The following is a 21474-nucleotide window of genomic DNA, read 5'->3' on the forward strand; positions in this document are numbered from 1 at the left end:
AATATTTTTATAAAATAATAATAAAGAGCGTCTAAGATTTTTGGCTTTCAGCAGTAAATTGTAAGCATATAGTAATATGTGTATGATCATAAAACACGTTCTGTTAATTTGAGGGGAACTTTGTACAAAAATTAAATCAATCAAATCAAAATTTCCATTTATTTCATGCAGTTACTGAATAATTTGCCTTATGATTTGGTCACATAAATTCAGATGGAAGAATAAGGCAGTAATAATTCTCATGCACTTACACATCAAGCTTTCATGTGCAAGTTTAATAGACAATAGCATAAAACATGGGGCTTATTTTTCAAAAAAGGAAGAAATCGATGTTAATATGTATGAAATTAAAGCATTAGTCAGTGCATATCTTTGCAGCTCCTCTGCTTAGGAACAAGCAATCTTATTATATTTACATGTTTGAAAAAAAAAAACTGACCAGAGAGGCCCACCTCTGTCAGTCCCTGATTGGTCAGAAGGCTACTCTGATTGGTCAAAGAGCTATTCATGTTCCAAAATCCCAAACTCAACCCATCATGGACAGGTTAGGCGTGCAGCTTAAGTTGCCATGGCGATGTAGCCCAGTAAAAAAGTCAAAAAGCCAAAAGGCAGCTGGTTAAGCAAGAAATCCTGCTTTGTGAGACAGACCCCTGGTATAGCAAAGTTTCTTTGGATCCATTCATGAAAATTTAATAGTAATGCTAAAAATATTAGAACTTCTAAATTTCATGTCTCTTTTGAAGTTAATGTCATTTGGTCATTTACATCTAGAGGTCTACTGCATAAACCTCCATATCTTTCTTTAGCAGCACAAAGAGGAAATTTCTGCATGATTCAATCGAGATGGAGTCATTCAGAGTTGGTCGGTGAGAAATGCTCTGCTCTTGAGTAATGTACTGAGTCAAACTTGTTCACAGTGGCAAGGGATAGGAACCAGGCATCCTCCTCTAAAAGCTCCCTCACAGAACGTTATTAAATGATGTGGCTATAAATTCACTGCCTGATGCCTTAGACATTGTTTTATGATAGTTTTGAGAAGGGTTTGGCATTAAATGTGTTTTTTTTTATCAATTCATAGTGGAGGGGTACACGCAGGGTCTTGAATAAATGGGGCAAAAAGTCCCCAATGAAAGTGTCCAAATTTTACCATCACCAACATTACATATAAAAACTCAGAAGACTTGTGTAGGTTCACTGCTGTTTTTGGACAGGAAATAAAATGGCTATATTTGTGTTGCAGACATTGTGACGTCTGGTTCCCATCACCACCACTGTAAAGAAATGAGTCTCTATGATGAGCCATTTCACACCAAACCACTCTGAATGACCCTGTTAACATCTAAATGATTTACTGTCTAAGCTGTACATCAGAGTTAAAAATTGCAAGACAGCATTTTAGTCTGATCTATGCAACAGTTCAGAGCTGCTGCTTCGATGAGTCATCTGTAAATAAGGGAACTTTGACTCTTACAAAACAACAGTAATGTTAAAAAAAGACACTTCCATTTATAAGACTAATACTAGATTAAAGGCCAGGGTCACTGCTTTTCTTGGGGTTAAATCTCAGCCCACGCCTGCCCGAACTCTGTATATCATACAGAGACAAGATATTTAGTCTTCTATTCCACTCAACAGTGCAGAGCTGCTCTTTCAATGACTCAGCGGCAGTGAACGTGGGGACATTTAAATCTGTGTTGAAACTCGTCTGAGATTCTGTCTCGGGTTGAATGAACACACATTCTGCAACTTGGACCAAATGGCTGGCTGATTTACAAAGAACAACTAAAAAAAAAGCTCTCAAACCGTGGGCTATTACGAGAACGATTAGTTGGCTGTTGCAAAAAATACACCTACAGACAGAATGAAAGAAATGATGTATATAGTGTGTAATACATATTTCCAGGACAATAGTGACTAAATCTTTCATTAACAATGAGTTTGTGCCGAGCCTCGACAACACATGTATATAAGGGACATTCAGCGATGACCAGTGTGATGATGAAATGTTCCGGCAAAATGTGTTTCTATTTTTTCCTCCAGTCATGTGGTCATATGGTCGTTCAACTGAATTCCTTTGTAATTCCACTTATAAATGATAGAATTCATTTTGGTTAATTTACAGTACTGTATAAAAGTCAGAGATCACCCTTCAACTGATTAATGTCCAGTCAAAAAAGCACAGCTTTTTCATTTTTCAGGAGATATTTCTGGAGATCAGATATAAGATGATCCACTTGCGTGAGGGCAAAGTCAAAGGAAAGTAAAGGGGTTTCCAAAAGAGTTCAGAGAAAGTGAGACTCCTAACAACCACCTGCAAAGCCCGGTAGACCACCAAAACTGTCCCCATCAGATAAACAGCACGTAAGGCTTTCGTCTTTGAGGGAGAGGAGAAAATCAAGCTGCTTCAGATCTGAAAACATCCCCAGCCACCCTTGGACTGACCACCCCAGAATCCAGGCCTCAACATCACTAAGGGTGTTTGATTATTTGGATTGTGAGAAGCAGAAAACGCAACCAATGTCTAAAACTGAACTTTGGAGGTTCCTGCAAAATTTCTTTGAAGAACTGAAAGTGAGTCTCCTGAAAAGAATGGAAGCTGTAATAAAGGTAAACAGGGAACACAAAAAATCCTGAAAAAGTGACATTATATTCAGTTGTTGTGTCATTTTCTGCCAAATTTACGGTTTCAGACTTTTTTCCTGATACTGAAAAAAAACTAGTATTTAATGGCTGTTTTGTACGACAGTGTTTTAGGGCCACTGTTAATAAAAAAAAAAATAGTTGACAAAAAAAAAATTGGTAATATTTCAAGAATAAAGTCGTAATATTTGAAGGATAAAGTGGGCTAACTGTAGAGGGGCTGCTATAACGTGTTGGGGTCTCGGTTGCTGTACTGGCGTGCCAGAGTTTCAGTCGTTTCTTATACTAAAAACAGGCTGGTGCTGATGTGCAGAAGAGTCAGGGAGAAAGTGTTTCTTTATGGGTGAAATCGATATGAAAGTATAACTCCACCAACTCAACGCCCCTCATTTAACACAGGGAGGTGCTGCCTTCCCTTTACAAAGCCTTTGGCCACAATTTTGTAACATTTCCTGGTATTAATGCCACTCCAAATATTATGACTTTTTTTCTCGAAATATTATGACTTTATTCTCGAAATATCATATTGTGCAACTTTTTTCTATAAATATTACGACTCTATTCTCGAAGTCTACTATTTTTATTTTTATTAACAGTGGCCCTAAAACGCCGTTGTAGTTCTGACTTGAAATCAAAACAAATAAAAGTTAGTTTCTGACTTTTGCACAGTACTGTATAGTAAATGAATAGGTTTGGGAATGAGACTGAAAACAAAGCGTTTCCAAATGGCGTGGTCTGAAAATCTTTGTTAAATCTGAGATTTATTATAAAAGACACTACACTCAGATAATCTTGGTTAAAGCAGAACTAATGGCCCTGTAATTTGAGTATGCTCTAAATGTATTGCTCTGAATGTAAGATACTTTGCTAAGCTGGTAAACTGCAACACAGAGGCCCACTGGAACCTGAAAGAAGACAATTTGGTGGTACTAAGAATGTAACAACTACCATGTCATATTACATACATAGCCTTTTTATATAGCAGTGTCCAAATAACCAAATTTAAAAGGCATTAATGACCAATAATGTGAAAAGCATGTTCTAGACTCTAGGGCCCAATCCCATTTCACCCAGTACCCCTACTACTTAGCCCTTAGCCCTGCTCGTTCACGTCTAGTGGTAGGGTGTCCTGATTCTTGTTGAGATAGAGGGGTAGGGTGAAGTGTTAGGACTACATGACCCTTTAGCAGTGGGCGATAATAAATAATTGCCCCCCCCCCTTGAAGGCATATGAGTCCCTAAATGTAACTAAAGCCCAGCAGTGAGGAGCTGAACTTTACCCTCCTCTGCTGTCACTGCAGACTGGCAGGGTCGCCTACAGAGCAGCGCTAGTAGCCTCTTAATGAAGTAATGCTCTTTTTTATTTGAGGGTCCCATTTCATAGGGGAAGATTTCAACCGCTACCCCTTGGAACTCAGGCAAGGTGGCACTCAAAAACAAGGAGCAGGGATCAAAATAAGAAATGGGATTGGGCCTAGTTTCCAATTTTACTGTTTTCAACTAAAATACTGATCATTTATACTTAAATGTGCTGGCAACAAAAATGGACATGTGACGTGACGGGGAGGGGCAGTTCAAACAGGAAGTGACCTGTGATTTGATGTATTTAAATATGTAGATGTAAATTGTGTAAATGAGGCCAAACTTTTACCCTCTGAACAAGATACAGAAGTAAGTGCAGGATTTTCAAACCAACTTGGGCTTAATGATTAAAGCAAGATGCTTTAAATAATACAGTAAGATTAAAAGTTTGAATTAATAATAATAATAATAATAACAATAATAATAATAATAATAATTAATTATAACTATAATAAGTGCATTCATTTCATTAGTCTTGCTAAACATGTGAGTGAGAATCAACCGAAAACTGTTAATAACAGATTTGAAACTGACTGTCTAAACAAAAACATACACATAATTATCACGTCAGTGAAACAGTAGTCCACAAAAAGTGGTTTTGGTTTATATGTAAGCTGTAAAATAATAAAAGAGGTGTGGCTTTTGTGTGGTGTTTGGCTAAAGCAGGTTATTCTTCAACAAACAATTGGTCCACAGCAAAACTCTTCATGGTGAGCTGTGATTGGTCGACACATGATCATATATTGCTGAAGCTTTGTGGTGCAGTCTGAAGGACAAAAAGTGTTTGCAGGTTATTCAAACATCACTAATGAACAACTTCAATCTGTCCTGTCTTTACTTTTCCCCCGTTTACACCTGGGCATTTGATGTGACTTGAATCTGGATTACTACCCAACAAGATTGTACATGCATTTATCAAATGTGTCACCAAAATCTATTTTATGGTGGGATTTAAAGAGACCACAAAGTGTATTGCGATCAGAATGAACCTGCTGAAAACTGTTGCCTTCGTGTCCTTTGGTAAACAAAACTGTTCCAAACCTAATACCACACAATTTTTTCCTCAGAATGTCACTGGATTATCTGAATTACTTGGTCATTTCACCATGCACACTAATGCTGCCGTGCATCGAATTGACATCAAGACTGGCAAGCTCAACAAAATAGCCCACGCAAACCAGCGAGGTTTGTCAAACGTGGTAGTTAAGCTGCCTTGGCAGTAGTAGAGCACGGTTTAAGTAGCTGGTGTTGGTATATAACACTGTTTAAGTTTAATACTAGACTTATTTTCATGCCCTTGGTTGAATGTATGCAGTATTATTCATATTTCAACTGATAAACAACCTCATAGTTCAGAGGATTCAGTGACATTCGGGTTGAAAATATTCACAAGACAAAATGTATCTGGTTTGTAACATTTTTGTTCACCAACAGCTGCAATTTTTGAGAAAGCCTTGCATTTCTCCCATAAAGAAAACTGCTAGACCCAGAGTTCCTAATATGGGCATGATGCCGACCACCCAGTACTGCATGACTTCAGTCATCTATAAGGCTGTTTCTCATATCCGATGTTTCAGATTTCAAGTTACAGGTGACCAAAGCTGATTTGTGTGGTCAGACTGAAGTTGCATCCACATTAGTGGCCATAGTAATGAACGATGCAAACGAGCATACTCTCGCTAGGCAGGGACCAGCCTTAGATAACTAGGAAGTACAATGATCATGATATGTTTTAGAACAGAGCTTTGTTTTTTTCTTAACTACAGCATGCACAGAATGTGGCATTAGTGGACACTGGTCTGGTCAACAGACTGCAAACAAGCTATAGGCCATAACAATAATATCCAGAGACCAGCTTTAAGTTTAAAGCTTTTAATAAAGCAGACGTCTGTTAAAAGTTTCTACTCTCTGCTTTCAAGCTGTAATATGTGAATGTGCAGCTCTGACTTTCTTATCATACATTTTGGTGTCATGAAACGCCACGCACATGAAACAGCACATAAAATCTAATCTAAACCTGTGACGTATCTAAAAATCCGATCAGAATCAGATCTGAAACCACCTACAAATGTGGCTTGAATCTGAAATAAGTCAGATTTAATGTCGCTTTCTGCTGTTCAGACTGCAGGAAATCTGTCCTGCTTAAATCGGATTTGAGATGCCTGTCTGAACAAGTCTAATACGGAGCAATATAATCACAACGCTAGCATTTTGTCTATATCATGCAGCCCTAGTCTAAATGGGTTTGTATGTGACTGTGTATGCATATATGTATGTTCCTTACCACAGCCAAGTGTCCATTTTTGGTCTTCACCACTCTTAGCTCTGCCCCATAGGTGAAGTCAATCACCCCCTCTTTGCCCCTCGCTATTGCAAACGTAATACTGAGAGAGAAAGAGAGAGAGAGAGAGAGAGAGAGCGAGAGAGAGAGAGAGTCGAATTTCCCTCTTTGTCTTTCAATTAGGAATGTCACAATACAATGCATCATATTATACAGAACTGTACCATATTGCATCACTGTGTTGTGACTAACATGTGTTATTTTGGGGCTTTTAAATGCTCTTACTCAGTAGTGAACTGTAGTTAATGCACTGTATATACATTAGCTTGTGGGTAAAGCATTAGGACACAACAAAGCACAGCTTTTGTTTGAAGTACTGTATCTGTATACTGTTGAATGCTCTAATAAATGGAAGACGAAAACTTCAACATATTAATGTGAGGCACACGTTCAAAACCACTGTTTATTTCTGTTGTACTGTAAAGTGTGTCGAAGTGAATCGAGATCATTGTATCGCATTGAATAATAATAATTGAAGTAATAAATGTTGAATTGTTCCACCCTCACTTTCAATCCGAACCCGAACACAAACACATACCTGTCCTGACTGATGTTGACGTTGTGTATCTTGTCTGCCATGATGGCGAGTTTGGAGACAGCCTCGATCACATGATCACACTGCAGCACCAGGTCGCCCTAAACGTAAAAAGGTCAGAAAGTCATAAGCTGCCAGCACCGTCACAGTGAGCAACAGATCAACCTTCCTCACCTTCTGCTTACTGTCAGTAGTGGGCACGTGCAGAACGAAGAAGCCGTCGCTGAGGGAACTGACAGAGATACCTACAGTGAGAGAGAGAGAGAGAGACAGAGAGAGACAGAGACAGAGAGAGAGACAGAGAGAGAGACAGCAATACAAAATCAAGTTAGTTAACAGGGAAATTACTTGATTGACAAGTGAATACCACTGACACCCGCAAATCACAAGACTAACACAAGAGTGAGTAACGTATGATTAAGAGAACAACAATTATCAAGATCATATGACAGCATTTTCCCTGAGATAAAGAATTGACATGCATATGACATCACTCCCAACAACATAGCAGTTTCAGGGTGTCTAGTTGGGTCAGTTGGGTGATTTCCTTGGTCACACCTAATCCAAATCAGCAGTTAGTTACATGGAACAGTAGGTGTGATAGAGCAGTAAAATCACCAAACTGTTCTTGAGGCCCCAACAAACATTGCAACACCCCTCCTGTAGCCACATAGTCAGTACTCTGTGTTTTACGCTAAAAGCTCTTACTCTGTACACTGTTTGCTACATGCTAAACACTCTTAGTAGTGAACTGTAGTCTGTACACTGTTTGCTATATGCTAAACACTCTTAGTAGTGAACTGTAGTCTGTACACTGTTTGCTATTTGCTAAATGCTCTTACTCAGTAGTGAACTGTAGTCTGTACACTGTTTGCTATTTGCTAAACACTCTTACTCAGTAGTGAACTGTAGTCTGTACACTGTTTGCTATATGCTAAACACTCTTAGTAGTGAACTGTAGTCTGTACACTGTTTGCTATTTGCTAAATGCTCTTACTCAGTAGTGAACTGTAGTCTGTACACTGTTTGCTATATGCTGAACACTCTCACTCAATAGTGAACTGTAGTCAAAACACTGTTTGCTGTATGCTAAAAGCTCTTACTCAGTAGTGAACTGTAGTCAGTACACTGCAATATGCTAAATGCTCCTACTCAGTAGTGAACTGTAGTCTGTACACTGCTTTGCTACTATGCTAAACACTCTTAGTAGTGAACTGTAGTCTGTACACTGTTTGCTATTTGCTAAATGCTCTTACTCAGTAGTGAACTGTAGTCTGTACACTGTTTGCTATTTGCTAAATGCTCTTACCCAGTAGTGAACTGTAGTCTGTACACTGTTTGCTATATGCTAAACGCTCTTAGTAGTGAACTGTAGTCTGTACACTGTTTGCTATTTGCTAAATGCTCTTACCCAGTAGTGAACTGTAGTCTGTACACTGTTTGCTACATGCTAAATGCTCTTACTCAGTAGTGAACTGTAGTCTGTACACTGTTTGCTATTTGCTAAATGCTCTTACTCAGTAGTGAACTGTAGTCTGTACACTGTTTGCTATTTGCTAAATGCTCTTACTCAGTAGTGAACTGTAGTCTGTACACTGTTTGCTATTTGCTAAATGCTCTTACTCAGTAGTGAACTGTAGTCTGTACACTGTTTGCTATTTGCTAAATGCTCTTACTCAGTAGTGAACTGTAGTGAGTACACTGTTTGCTAAATGCTCTTACTCAGTAGTGAACTGCAATCAATATGCTGCTATATGCTAAATGCTCTTAGTAGTGAACTGTAGTCTGTACACTGTTTGCTATATGCTAAACACTCTTAGTAGTGAACTATAGTCTGTACACTGTTTGCTATTTGCTAAATGCTCTTACTCAGTAGTGAACTGTAGTCTGTACACTGTTTGCTAAATGCTAAATGCTCTTACTCAGTAGTGAACTGTAGTGAGTACACTGTTTGCTAAATGCTAAATGCTCTTAGTAGTGAACTGCAGTCTGTACACTTTTCGCTATATGCAAAATGCTCTTACCCAGTAGTGAACTGTAGTCAGTACACTGCTATATGCTAAAAGCTCTTACTCAGTAGTGAACTGCAGTCAGTACACTGCTATATGCTAAAAGCTCTTACTCAGTAGTGAACTGCAGTCAGTACACTGCTATATGCTAAAAGCTCTTACTCAGTAGTGAACTGCAGTCAGTACACTGCTATATGCTAAAAGCTCTTACTCAGTAGTGAACTGTAGTCAGTACACTGTTTGCTATATGCTAAAAGCTCTTACTCAGTAGTGAACTGTAGTCAGTACACTGCTATATGCTAAAAGCTCTTAGTAGTGAACTGTAGTCAGTACACTGCTATATGCTAAAAGCTCTTACTCAGTAGTGAACTGTAGTCAGTACACTGTTTGCTATATGCTAAACACTCTTAGTAGTGAACTATAGTCTGTACACTGTTTGCTATTTGCTAAATGCTCTTACTCAGTAGTGAACTGTAGTCTGTACACTGCTATATGCTAAAAGCTCTTACTCAGTAGTGAACTGTAGTCTGTACACTGTTTGCTATATGCTAAACACTCTTAGTAGTGAACTATAGTCTGTACACTGTTTGCTAAATGCTAAATGCTCTTACTCAGTAGTGAACCGTAGTGAGTACACTGTTTGCTAAATGCTAAATGCTCTTAGTAGTGAACTGCAGTCTGTACACTTTTCGCTATATGCAAAATGCTCTTACCCAGTAGTGAACTGTAGTCAGTACACTGCTATATGCTAAAAGCTCTTACTCAGTAGTGAACTGCAGTCAGTACACTGCTATATGCTAAAAGCTCTTACTCAGTAGTGAACTGCAGTCAGTACACTGCTATATGCTAAAAGCTCTTAGTAGTGAACTGTAGTCAATACACTGTTTGCTATATGCTAAAAGCTCTTACTCAGTAGTGAACTGTAGTCAGTACACTGCTATATGCTAAAAGCTCTTAGTAGTGAACTGTAGTCAGTACACTGCTATATGCTAAAAGCTCTTACTCAGTAGTGAACTGTAGTCAGTACACTGCTATATGCTAAATGCTCTTACCCAGTAGTGAACTGTAGTCGATACGCTGCTTAATTTTGGACTCCTGAACCAGAATCACCCCAGAGCCCATCAGCAGCAGCTGCCGTGGCCGTGCACGGAAACCATGACGATCGTACTTAGTGACCGTCACACCGTACTAATCGAAAGAGACAGAAATAATGTTTATCTACTTACTATTAAACTCAACACTCATTTCAGGTTCTAACACAATTGGTTCTGCACTGTAGCTACAATGTTTAATCTTTTCTTTAAATTACATGTGAGAGGGCTCTCAACTGGCACGTCCTCAATTTAAACACTTTTTTATAGTTAATTTGAAAGAATGTCTTTGCACATTCATGCACACCCCTATTATTCCAATGGTCAGATTACTGACTGAAGTGATACAGCAATGAGAAGGACCCTTGACCAAACCCAGGTCCTTAATCATTGCAACACGTACATACATGCTTACCTTCACCTTGTTATCACTTCCGAGAGTTTGCCGCACCTTGAGATTAATCTCTTCGTTCTCTGTGTGGAGTGTTACAGATAGTGTGAGACAGAGAGCGTGTGTAGATACTATTGTAAGTATATAATATAATATAGTACAGTGTTGCTGTTAGAACAAACTTTTATATCTTTAGCATGTTTCAGTAGTACAGTTCTCCTCTGGGTAGGCATCTGATTTATAAGCCTATATCAAGTGAAGTATGCTGACAGTTGTGCCAGTAAGCAGTCAGATGCAAGGTAAGCTATTGCATTTTTTTTAAAAGTTAGTGATTTTGTTACGGTAAGGGGAAGTGTTCAGTTTTACAGCTTATCTACAGTGAATGAGTGGTGTTAATGTTCACTACTGTGACGTCTCTGGGACTGAGAGATATCGCAATAGTGGAAACCACTGACTAGTCGATTTCTTTGTAGCTATGCTGTTTAAAACTGAACCCTGCATCTGTTCACACGCCCCTGCAATAAAGTCCTGGCTATGCCTCTGGTGTGTGTTTATGTGTGGTCAGGATTAGATGTTACCTAGCCTGGTGCCCACAAACAGCCTCGGGACACTTTGGGGGTAATTGTCCTTCTGGCCCCTAAAGATGCCACTGGCTACAACCTTCTGCTCCAACTGTGAAGAGAAAAAAAATGTGTTAGAGCGTGTGTGTACCTGCCTCTTCCTCTCACGCTGGGTTTTCCTAGACAGTGTGTCTGTATTTTACCAGGTTCTTCCACTCTTGCTGACTTTTCCTGGATTATGTGTTTTTTGTGTGTTTTTTGAATATATGGTCTTTTACCTGGTTCTTCCTCATAGGGTTTTCCTACACTAAGCGTTTGTTGATTTTGGACATTTTAGGACAAAAGTGTCCTGATTTAAAGAGAAAAAAAGCAGAAAAAAACTGGGCCAACCTAAATTTACTGACTAAAAGCCCCATGTTCCAGTTTGTTTTACAATTGAAAGAGACAAAATGATTTTTTTGGCTATTGATGTTAAGAATTAGGATATAGGTACTTACCAGGGGCATCACTGGAACCCCAAATGTTCCTTAAGCTTTGTGTACGCCACATAACTTTTAAAATAGCATCGCTTCTAATTTCATCATATTCATCTAATCGAGTCTAATTTCTCGTCTTTTTGTCAAGGCCAAAACACAGTATTTTAGCTACAAAAAAGAACTCAAAACCCAAAATCTCACTGTTTTCACATGATACAAACAAAGCTAGACTGGACTGGACTTCGTAGTGCTTTTATGCACAAACAAGAAGCACAGCCACAGCGCGGAAAGGATGGATAAATATTTGGTAACACTTTATTTGGATGGTCCACTGTAGATGCTTTGTAAATGCGCAGCATATCTTTAAGTTACAGTCAATTAAATATCCATTAAATGCAGCTGAACTTGAAGTTGAGTGTTACTTGGATGGTCCACTGTAGATGCTTTGTAAATGCTTAGTCTGCCTTTAAGTAACATTTAGCTAGAACAAGTTCAGTGTGAAACATTCTATTACTGTCCCTAACCTTAACCTTAACCTAAAGGCAAAACCTAATGCTAACCATAATGTTATTGATAATCAACTGAACATCATCAGAACGTTTGCTAATGATTTAAGTATCTGTAGAGCACCTATAGGAGATCATCCACATAAAATGTGGCCAAATATTTCACTACAAACCAGCAGCTGATTTGAAATTGTAAGGGCCTCTTTGCCTGTGTTCAACAAGCAGCTCCTCTGTCTTTTGGTATCGTATGGACCTCCGATCAATCAGGACCTTGAATGCAAGACTAAAGATTGACCTCTCCACTGTCAAACTACAGCATCATTCACACAGTTGTAATGTCAGTCTGCAACCATTAAAGCTGAAAGGAGGTTATTAAGATAAACATTAGGCTTAATTCATAAATATCACATACAAAGTGAAACAGTATAACTAGACTTGGAGCTTTTTGAAGTGGAGACCACAGATAGTGAGTGTGAATGAATCAGAGCTAGAAATGACGATATTGGCAGCTCTTTATATTCTTTGTTATCATGTTTCTCTTCAAGTCTTCAAAACAATCCTGTCAGTAACAGTCACAGTCTTGTTTACAGTACGTTACTAGGGCCACATAGGTTTTATATCAGCAGTTTTATATCCCTTAATTCCTTTTAGTTGGATATAAGAACTGTAAGAGGGGCAGCAGGAAGATTTTGCCAGTTAAAAAAAAGATTGATCTCTTATTAAGCAAGGTGGTCAATTAAAAATGTTGAAGGAGAAGGTCTGATCAGTTACCAAGAGAAGTCCCCAAAAAAAACCCTACTGTATGCCAACTGATATATACCAAATAGTCATATTTTGGACAGATATTAAAGCTACTGCTGCTCTAAAAGTGATCATGAACAGAGATTTTGGGGCTATAATCTTTCTTTGTCCATGGGAGCATGCCTCCAGAACAACCCCCCCCCGCCAGTAATCCATAAATCACAACGCTGTTCGTGCACATATTGTAGCTGTCAGAACAAAACCTCATATCCCCAAATAATAACTTCATAATAGAAGGAAAAAACATTCTAAACTTTTACTGGAAGTTAATGCAATAGATTCCACGTATTTCTAAATAAGTGCTATCGTTTTTGTTCTGACAGCGATGATGCCATGGGACGTGTTATTACACGTATGAATGTGTGTGTTTCACCTGGTTCTTCCACTCTGGTTGGATTTTCCTGCAGTAATCATTGACCAGGTTGCGTATACACAGCCGATGCAGATGGACAGAGGCCTACGGTCAGTGACAGATGGACAAACGCATTTCGGTCAGCACTAAATCACAAACCTTTCCACCATTGCCAGAAAGGGACAGATTCCTGAAATCCAGTATTATGCATATTAATGAAAAATAAACTGGCAACCAAAGCCTCCTGAAAACACCCATGCGTGAGACGCTGTGCATGCAGGTGTGTGTAACTCTGTTGTATTATGGCACATTAAAAATCCCCCATGATCACAACTGGGTTTCAGGGCTGGGCTAGCTTGCCACATTTACATACACTCAAACTGAAAGCCCCCAGGAGCGTGTGTGGGTGTGTGTGCATGTAGGTGCACGTGGATGTGTGTGTATGTTGTGTGGGAGTGTGTGTGTTGACCTCTGTGAGTGATGGCGGTGGTCTTGGCCAGGTTCTGTCCAGAACGCTTTTTGGCAGGTTCCTTTTGATTGTCATCAAATATGAGAACCGGACGTGATCCAGGAAGTACTCGTTGTCAGGGCAACGGGGCTCATTCCTCAGAATAAAGCCTTTTATCAACCTGAAAGAGAGAGAGAGAGAGAGAGAGAGAGAGAGAGCAGAACTCTCATAAACTATATGTGCTGATTGAGTGATTTTAATTGTTTGACTGACTGATTTAGTGACTGAGTGCCTGATTGATTTTCACTGACTGAACAACTGATTGATTTATTGATTACTTTATTCTGATTGATTTGCTTTTGATGAATTGATTAACTGACTGCGTGCCTGACTGACTCACAAATTTATTGATTTTAAAACTGCAGACTAAAGCTTTTAATATGTAATTTGTTATGTTACATTGTTTTCTGTAGCTCAGTATTTTTGCAGTTTTGTATCCAGTAGGATATTTTTCACTTGGGCAGTGTCCCTTTTAGTGACTGACTTACTGACTGACTGAAGCATTGATTGGCTGACTGATTGACTGACTGACTGACTGAATGACTGACTTACAGACTGAGTGACTGATTGATTGATTGATTGATTGATTGATTGATTGATTGACTGACTGATTGACAGACTGACTGATAGATTGACTGACTGATAGACTGACTGATAGATTGAATGACTGACTGACTGACAGATTTGATTGACTGACTGACTGACTGATAGATTGATTGACTGACTGACAGATTGATTGACTGACTGACGGACTGATAGATTGATTGACAGACTGACTGATAGATTGATTGACTGATAGACTGACTGATAGATTAAATGACTGACTGACTGACAGATTTGATTGACTGACTGACGGACTGATAGATTGATTGACAGACTGACTGATAGATTGATTGACTGATAGACTGACTGATAGATTAAATGACTGACTGACTGACTGACTGACAGATTTGATTGACTGACTGACTGATAGATTGATTGACTGACTGACGACTGACTGATAGATTGATTGACTGACTGACTGATAGATTGAGTGAGCGACTGATAGATAGAGTGACCGACTGATAGATAGACTGACTAATAGATAGACTGATCACTGGCTGATAGACTGACTCACTGACTTACAGATTGACTGAACGACTGACTGACTGACCTCAATTCATTGACAGTAAATTAATATAGTCACTTTAAAATTAGAAATATCATAAATATCATATTTATATAATATCAATATATGTAATTTCACTCAATCTCTCTCTGTAACACATTTACACAAACACAAACACACACACACACACACACAAACACACACACACACACACACTGACTTGCGAATGGTGTCTGCGGCTTGTCTGCGGCGCTTGGCTCTCCTGCGTCCTTTGACTCCTCTCCACCATGATTGGATCACGATCACTGCAGATAGACAGACGCTGTTAGACTCAGACAGGCACACTGAAACAAGTTTCTGTCTGGTTAATAGGACTTGGTCTTTATTTCTGATTGGCTGGTGTGGTTTACCTGTAAGTCTGATTGGTTAATGATGCACACAGAGTAGCTTGATTTTTCCATAAGGTTCTGCTCATGTGACAAGTGGTACAGGTACAATGTTGGTGTCTGATTATGTTAGCTAATCTGATTCATTATCTGATGCTGTTTTTCTTAACGTCACCACATCTGATTTTCTAATGATATTTGATCTGACTTCAGTCTCAGATTGTGTAGTGATTGGGCTGTGATTGGCTGGTTTACCTGCATGTCTGATGCGATGGTATTTGGCTCGTTCCCTGTAGCCTCTCCAGTTCTTCTGCAGAATGATGGCTGCAGAAAGAAAAAAAAAACATACAAATGAAAGTCACGTAGCTAGAACAGTAGTAGAAGCCACCTGGAAGCCTTCATTTTTCTGTCCATACTTTTGTCATTTTTCAGAAGACGGTATGTCAAACAGTGTCAGATACCAAATAAGAAAGTCTTTGAGATATTAGTTAACAATTTGACACGGTTTGAGTCAAGAACATGATTTAGGCATGTGGTTTGCAATGATGCTAATTGGTGGAGTGTAAAGCTTCTATCACTTGTTAGCTACTTTAGCCTTGTGGCTTCAGGGCAAAACTAAAGAAGCAAACATTGGGCACCAAACATGTCTTGATTGATTAATTACATTTGGGGTGAAAGTGAAAACTGATGGATTGAAAACTGTATAAATGTAATTGTTTCCTTTGGTTATGTTCAAGTTAGCATTAGGACCTGAGCTGGTTATGTGAACATGAATGAGCATCACGTGAACGATCTTCTTTTGGTCTCTTCTCTCACTCACCGATGGTTGGTTTCTTGAGTTCCAGAGCATCTTCAGTCAGGAAAAGGGTCTTTGGGAAGCGAATGAAGATTTTGGACCTTTTTTGGGCAGAAAGAAAGAAGAGCACATCATTAAGAATAGTTTTCCTCCACTCACTGGCCACTTTATTAGAAACCCCAACCTTGTTCTTCCACTCACTGGCCACTTTATTAGAAACACCTACTTTTTACCTCCACTCACTGGCCACTTTATTAGAAACCCCAACCTTGTTCTTCCACTCACTGGCCACTTTATTAGAAACACCTACCCTTTACCTCCACTCACTGGCCACTTTATTAGAAACACCTACTTTTTTACCACCAATCACCATCCACTTTATTAGAAACCCCAACCTTGTTCTTCCACCCACTGGCCACTTTATTAGAAACATCTACCTTTCACCTCCACTCACTGGCCACTTTATTAGAAACCCCAACCTTGTTCTTCCACTCACTGGCCACTTTATTAGAAACACCTACTTTTTTACCACCAATCACCATCCACTATATTAGAAACCCCAACCTTGTTCTTCCACTCACTGGCCACTATATTAGAAACATCTACCTTTTACCTCCACTCACTGGCCACTTTATTAGAAACCCCAACCTTGTTCTTCCACTCACTGGCCACCTTATTAGAAACATCTACCTTTTACCTCCACTCACTGGCCACTTTATTAGAAACCCCAACCTTGTTCTTCCACTCACTGGCCACTATATTAGAAACATCTACCTTTTACCTCCACTCACTGGCCACTTTATTAGAAACCCCAACCTTGTTCTTCCACTCACTGGCCACTATATTAGAAACATCTACCTTTTACCTCCACTCACTGGCCACTTTATTAGAAACCCCAACCTTGTTCTTCCACTCACTGGCCACTTTATTAGAAACACCTACCTTTTACCTCCACTCACTGGTCACTTTATTAGAAACACCTATCTTTTACTTCCACTCACTGGCCACTTTATTAGAAACCCCCACCTTGTTCTTCCACTCACTGGTCACTAGCACAATATTTTACCTCCAAAATTCAAAATCTGCATCAGAAGACAATATCTGGATGCTAATATACTGAAATGACGGGTTTTGACCGCAAGTGATATTCAACAACGTCCTCCAACTTCCCCACATCTGAATCTTCAACATTGTAGAATTTTGTTCAGTTCAGTTTAGCCTCTTTCTGCAGGCCCCCTAGTGGCCACTCTGACAGCAGAACGGAAATCCACTCTGAATTTTTTAATTGAACATAATCAAAGAAAATATTTTCCTTCTAACTCTGCTGTCAGCTTAGTTAGGACACTGTTGTCTCTGTGTGAAGTGTTGTGTGTTGAGCTGTTTGTGAGGCGTAAAAGCACAACTGCAGCTTTCTTCATATCACTAAATCATGTAAAACTGCCACAATAAAAAATAATATTAAAAAATATAATTTCAACACAACACAAACACTTTTATAAATGTTGACATACTTGCTCACATACAAAGTTCTGTTCAGGTTTTGCAGGTCATACACATTTCCATCAAACAAGTGTATTTCATTGTTTTATTGAAGAAAAAATGCACAGTGCAAAAAATAAGGATGCAAATTTCATTTTATGGCTACTGTAAAAAAGGGTTAATGATAAACTAACCCTATGCTGACTTTCTGCTCATTTAAAATAAATAGAAGTATTAATAACAGAAATATTGACTCAGCGAGACTGAATTTTAATTTGATTTTCACCCTCATAACATCCAAATGCAGCCACTAGAGGAGATATCCGCTCATATCTGTCGCCACACCAGACCAGTGTGAATACAGTGTGAAATGCCCGCGCACCCCTCTCACCTGCCCAGTTTGTACTCCTCTGGTTTGTAGTTGAGGTGTTTAACTAGAGTGGACACACCATCGGACAGTTTGCCCTGCCAGCTTGGCCAAGTGTCTGGACACAGAGGCTTATACCTGCACACAAACGCAAACATACAGACACACATAATGAAAGAAACAGAATGTGCTATTTTATAGACAGATACACAGTCAGACATACAAAAGCACAAACAGTGTGTGTTACCTCTGTAGAAAAGCCTCGAAGCTCCGCCTGTATGCAAATCCAGCTCTTCTCACTCTCAGGTTCTCCATCAAACCCAGATACTTCACCTGGTGTCTCACCAGCACCTCCTCAAACCTCCCTACATAGACACAAAGAAGGGAGACTTGGACTGAATTCATTTTACTCCAGATAAACCAAATTACATTTAAAAATCCTCAGAAAAGACTCAGAATAAGTCTTTTAGCAGCTATAACTGCTCAGCATATCTATAAGCTTGTACTTGTATTACTATCTCTGTAGGGACGTAATATTTATCACTGAACCAACAAAAGTATTGGAATGTTTGTGTATTCCTATAAATGTGGGGACTATATTGATCTCAGGAAGACGGCAATAAAGTAAACACAGTAACACTTTATTTGAACTCACATTAACAGAACATTAATATAACCATGTCATAAACATGTCATGGTAGGTGTCTAAAGCTGTTATGAGTTGTCGTGACAGATTATGTTCAGTAATATAACAGTCTCATGTTACTATTACTGTAGTAACTGTCCTGACAGATGTCATAATGTTTGATGTCATTATGGCTAATGATGTTAACAGCCTTGCATGAGACATAAGCTGTTATGACTTCAGACATATGCTACAGCCATATGCAAGTTTGAGCAAATGTTTTGTTGGCTTTCTAAGTGAAAGCATGTTAACAAGCCCTCTACAGGGGACTTACATGACATTTTCTGCATACTTTAGTTATATTTTTTATAAAATATTTCTATTTTATTTTATTTATTGAGTTTGAAATACTGGGAAATACATTTTGCTTCCAATATGTTAAATTCAGCAAATGAACAGTTCTTGTGCACTAACCCTCTACTGCACGCATTATAAGAGAAAAAAAATACTCAATTAATTTTTCTTGCATAAAATGGTCCTTGATTTATTTATTATTATTTTTGGACCTGATTATTAAACTCAAAAACATTAAAAAACATTCTGCAACAATGGGGAAAAATAATATAGAGCTGTGTTCCACTTCACTGTTCCAAATCCATTCCACTGTTGCACAATGTTGCTTCTAGGCAACAAACATATTTCTGCAAATTCCCATAACAAAAAAAAAATGTATACTGAATGTTAAAAAAGAGGTTTAAATGTGCCGACTAAGAGATAGTATGACCAAGTAAGTGCTTTTTATTGAGTTACTCAAACTCTTCCCTTTATCGTTAACTCTATCGTTGCCTTTAAATATTTATAACGTTTCTGTAAAGTGAGGAAGAGGCAACATCATGCAATAGAGGGTTATGTGCAGAAATACAGAATGTCGTAACATGTCATTTCACCAGGGGTGCACAAACCTTCACACAGGACAGCATCTTTAAAAATGTTCATATTTACTTTTATGAAGTTTCAGCCTATACAGTAGTTTTGTAGATCAGAGGCTGATATATTTGCATATTCCATCTCCCAGAATTTAAAGCAAGGGTGCAACTAATTTTGAATACCCCTCCCCCATCCAATGTTTGTGTTGATTTTCTAAGTGTAAACAAGTCAACACATCCTCGACAGAGAACACAAATCACACGTGAATTTTTTTTCTGCAACTTTAGTGCAAAATTCCTATTTTTTTAGTTTATTCCAGTTTAACATAACAAACCTAAAATATTCAGTAAAGTGAAGGTAACAGTAAACAGTAAACACACACGTACCTGGCTGTTTGGCATCGTTGGGTTTGATGCAGCGGATGTATGACGGCTGCTTAGACATCAGAATGTCCATCAGTTTGGCCAAACTCAGCTTAAACTGGGTGGCAGCCTGTCCACACAAAAGAAGTGTGAATCCTTTCTGTGCATATTTTCTAGTGAGTGTGAGTGTGTGTGTTTGTGTACAGCTGTGTGTGAGTGTGTGTTTGTGTGGATGTTTGTAAGTGTAAGTGTGTGTGTGTATTTGTGTGGATGTTTGTGAGTGTGAGTGTGTATTTGTGTGGATGTTTGTGAGTGTGAGTGTGAGTGTGTATTTGTGTGGATGTTTGTGAGTGTGAGTGTGTATTTGTGTGGATGTTTGTGAGTGTGAGTGTGAGTGTGTGTTTGTGTACAGCCGTGTGTGAGTGTGTGTTTGTGTGGATGTTTGTAAGTGTAAGTGTGTGTGTGTATTTGTGTGGATGTTTGTGAGTGTGAGTGTGTATTTGTGTGGATGTTTGTGAGTGTGAGTGTGAGTGTGTGTTTGTGTACAGCCGTGTGTGAGTGTGTGTTTGTGTGGATGTTTGTAAGTGTAAGTGTGTGTGTGTATTTGTGTGGATGTTTGTGAGTGTGTGTGTGTATTTGTGTGGATGTTTGTGAGTGTGAGTGTGTGTGTTTGTGTAAAGCCGTGTGTGAGTGTGTGTGTGTATTTGTGTGGATGTTTGTGAGTGTGAGTGTGTATTTGTGTGGATGTTTGTGAGTGTGAGTGTGTATTTGTGTGGATGTTTGTGAGTGTGTGTGTGTATTTGTGTGGATGTTTGTGAGTGTGAGTGTGTATTTGTGTGGATGTTTGTGAGTGTGAGTGTGTATTTATGTGGATGTTTGTGAGTGTGAGTGTGTATTTGTGTGGATGTTTGTGAGTGTGAGTGTGTATTTGTGTGGATGTTTGTGAGTGTGAGTGTGTATTTATGTGGATGTTTGTGAGTGTGAGTGTGTGTGTTTGTGTAAAGCCGTGTGTGAGTGTGAGTGTGTATTTGTGTGGATGTTTGTGTTTGTGAGTGTGCTTGTGTGTTTGTGTGGATGTTTGTGAGTGTGTTTGTGAGTGTGAGTGTGTGTTTGTGTGGATGTTTGTGAGTGTATGTGTGTTTGTGTGGATGTTTGTGAGTGTGTAGGTCTGCCTGACCGTCTCTGGTCTTCTCTGGTCAGTCAGCTCGTCTGTATGGAAACACTCCTTCACGATCTGATTCTCCGACTGACACATCACCTGTACATCATACCAGAAAACAACACACACACACGTAAATACATATGAATGATGTAATAAATAACTACCTACATTTATTCAGCTCCATGTTCAGAAGCACATTTTGATAGATTTATACTTTTTCTAAATAGTTACAAACGTGTAGGGCTGCATGATGATACTGCTACCTGCAGATATTTGCTTCAAAAAACACTGACATTGGACAGACACCAGTTTTCTGACCAGCATTTCGGACCAGTTTTTGATGATGTATTAATTGTTCTCTGCAAGAGTAGAATGTTTCGATGACGCTGAGTTACTGTGCAAAAATATCAACACTTAACCCATTTTACTGCATTTATAACCCCACAGAAATAAATCTTATATTTCTCTGTGGCTAATAGTCCCAGTGTCTAGGTAGATAAGATAGATAGAGAGAACTTTATTGATCCCAGAGGGAAACTGCAGTGTTTCAGTAGCAAGACATATAATTGAACATAAACGTACATATACTATGCAGAAAATAAAAAATAGAAATAAAAATAGAAAAAGAGACAAAAAATAGACATAAGTTAAAGTGAGAGAGTAGGTATATCTATTTGTATATTTACATGG

The 21474-nt window shown here is 38.8% G+C and overlaps 1 protein-coding gene across 2 annotated transcripts in view; it reads right to left on the bottom strand.

The window, feature by feature from the left end:
- Positions 1 to 4418: 4418 nt before the first annotated feature.
- Positions 4419 to 21474, bottom strand: part of myo1ca (myosin Ic, paralog a) — a 55809-nt gene continuing 38753 nt past the window's right edge. For both annotated transcript variants that reach the window (XM_036580339.1, XM_036580338.1), the window contains exons 17-32: positions 20800 to 20880; positions 19647 to 19752; positions 17956 to 18073; positions 17733 to 17846; positions 15887 to 15963; positions 15322 to 15390; positions 14901 to 14985; positions 13534 to 13693; positions 13086 to 13169; positions 10948 to 11041; positions 10394 to 10452; positions 9940 to 10075; positions 7053 to 7123; positions 6882 to 6979; positions 6287 to 6386; positions 4419 to 4768 (exon numbers count right to left, since the gene is read on the bottom strand). In XM_036580339.1, coding sequence (XP_036436232.1) covers positions 4739 to 4768; positions 6287 to 6386; positions 6882 to 6979; positions 7053 to 7123; positions 9940 to 10075; positions 10394 to 10452; positions 10948 to 11041; positions 13086 to 13169; positions 13534 to 13693; positions 14901 to 14985; positions 15322 to 15390; positions 15887 to 15963; positions 17733 to 17846; positions 17956 to 18073; positions 19647 to 19752; positions 20800 to 20880 — 1482 coding nt within the window. In that variant the 3' untranslated portion in view covers positions 4419 to 4738. The remainder of the gene's footprint in view (positions 4769 to 6286; positions 6387 to 6881; positions 6980 to 7052; positions 7124 to 9939; positions 10076 to 10393; positions 10453 to 10947; positions 11042 to 13085; positions 13170 to 13533; positions 13694 to 14900; positions 14986 to 15321; positions 15391 to 15886; positions 15964 to 17732; positions 17847 to 17955; positions 18074 to 19646; positions 19753 to 20799; positions 20881 to 21474) is intronic.

The sequence above is a fragment of the Colossoma macropomum genome, unplaced genomic scaffold (genome assembly GCF_904425465.1).
Source record: "Colossoma macropomum unplaced genomic scaffold, Colossoma_macropomum, whole genome shotgun sequence".
NCBI classification, from domain to species: Eukaryota; Metazoa; Chordata; class Actinopteri; order Characiformes; family Serrasalmidae; genus Colossoma; species Colossoma macropomum.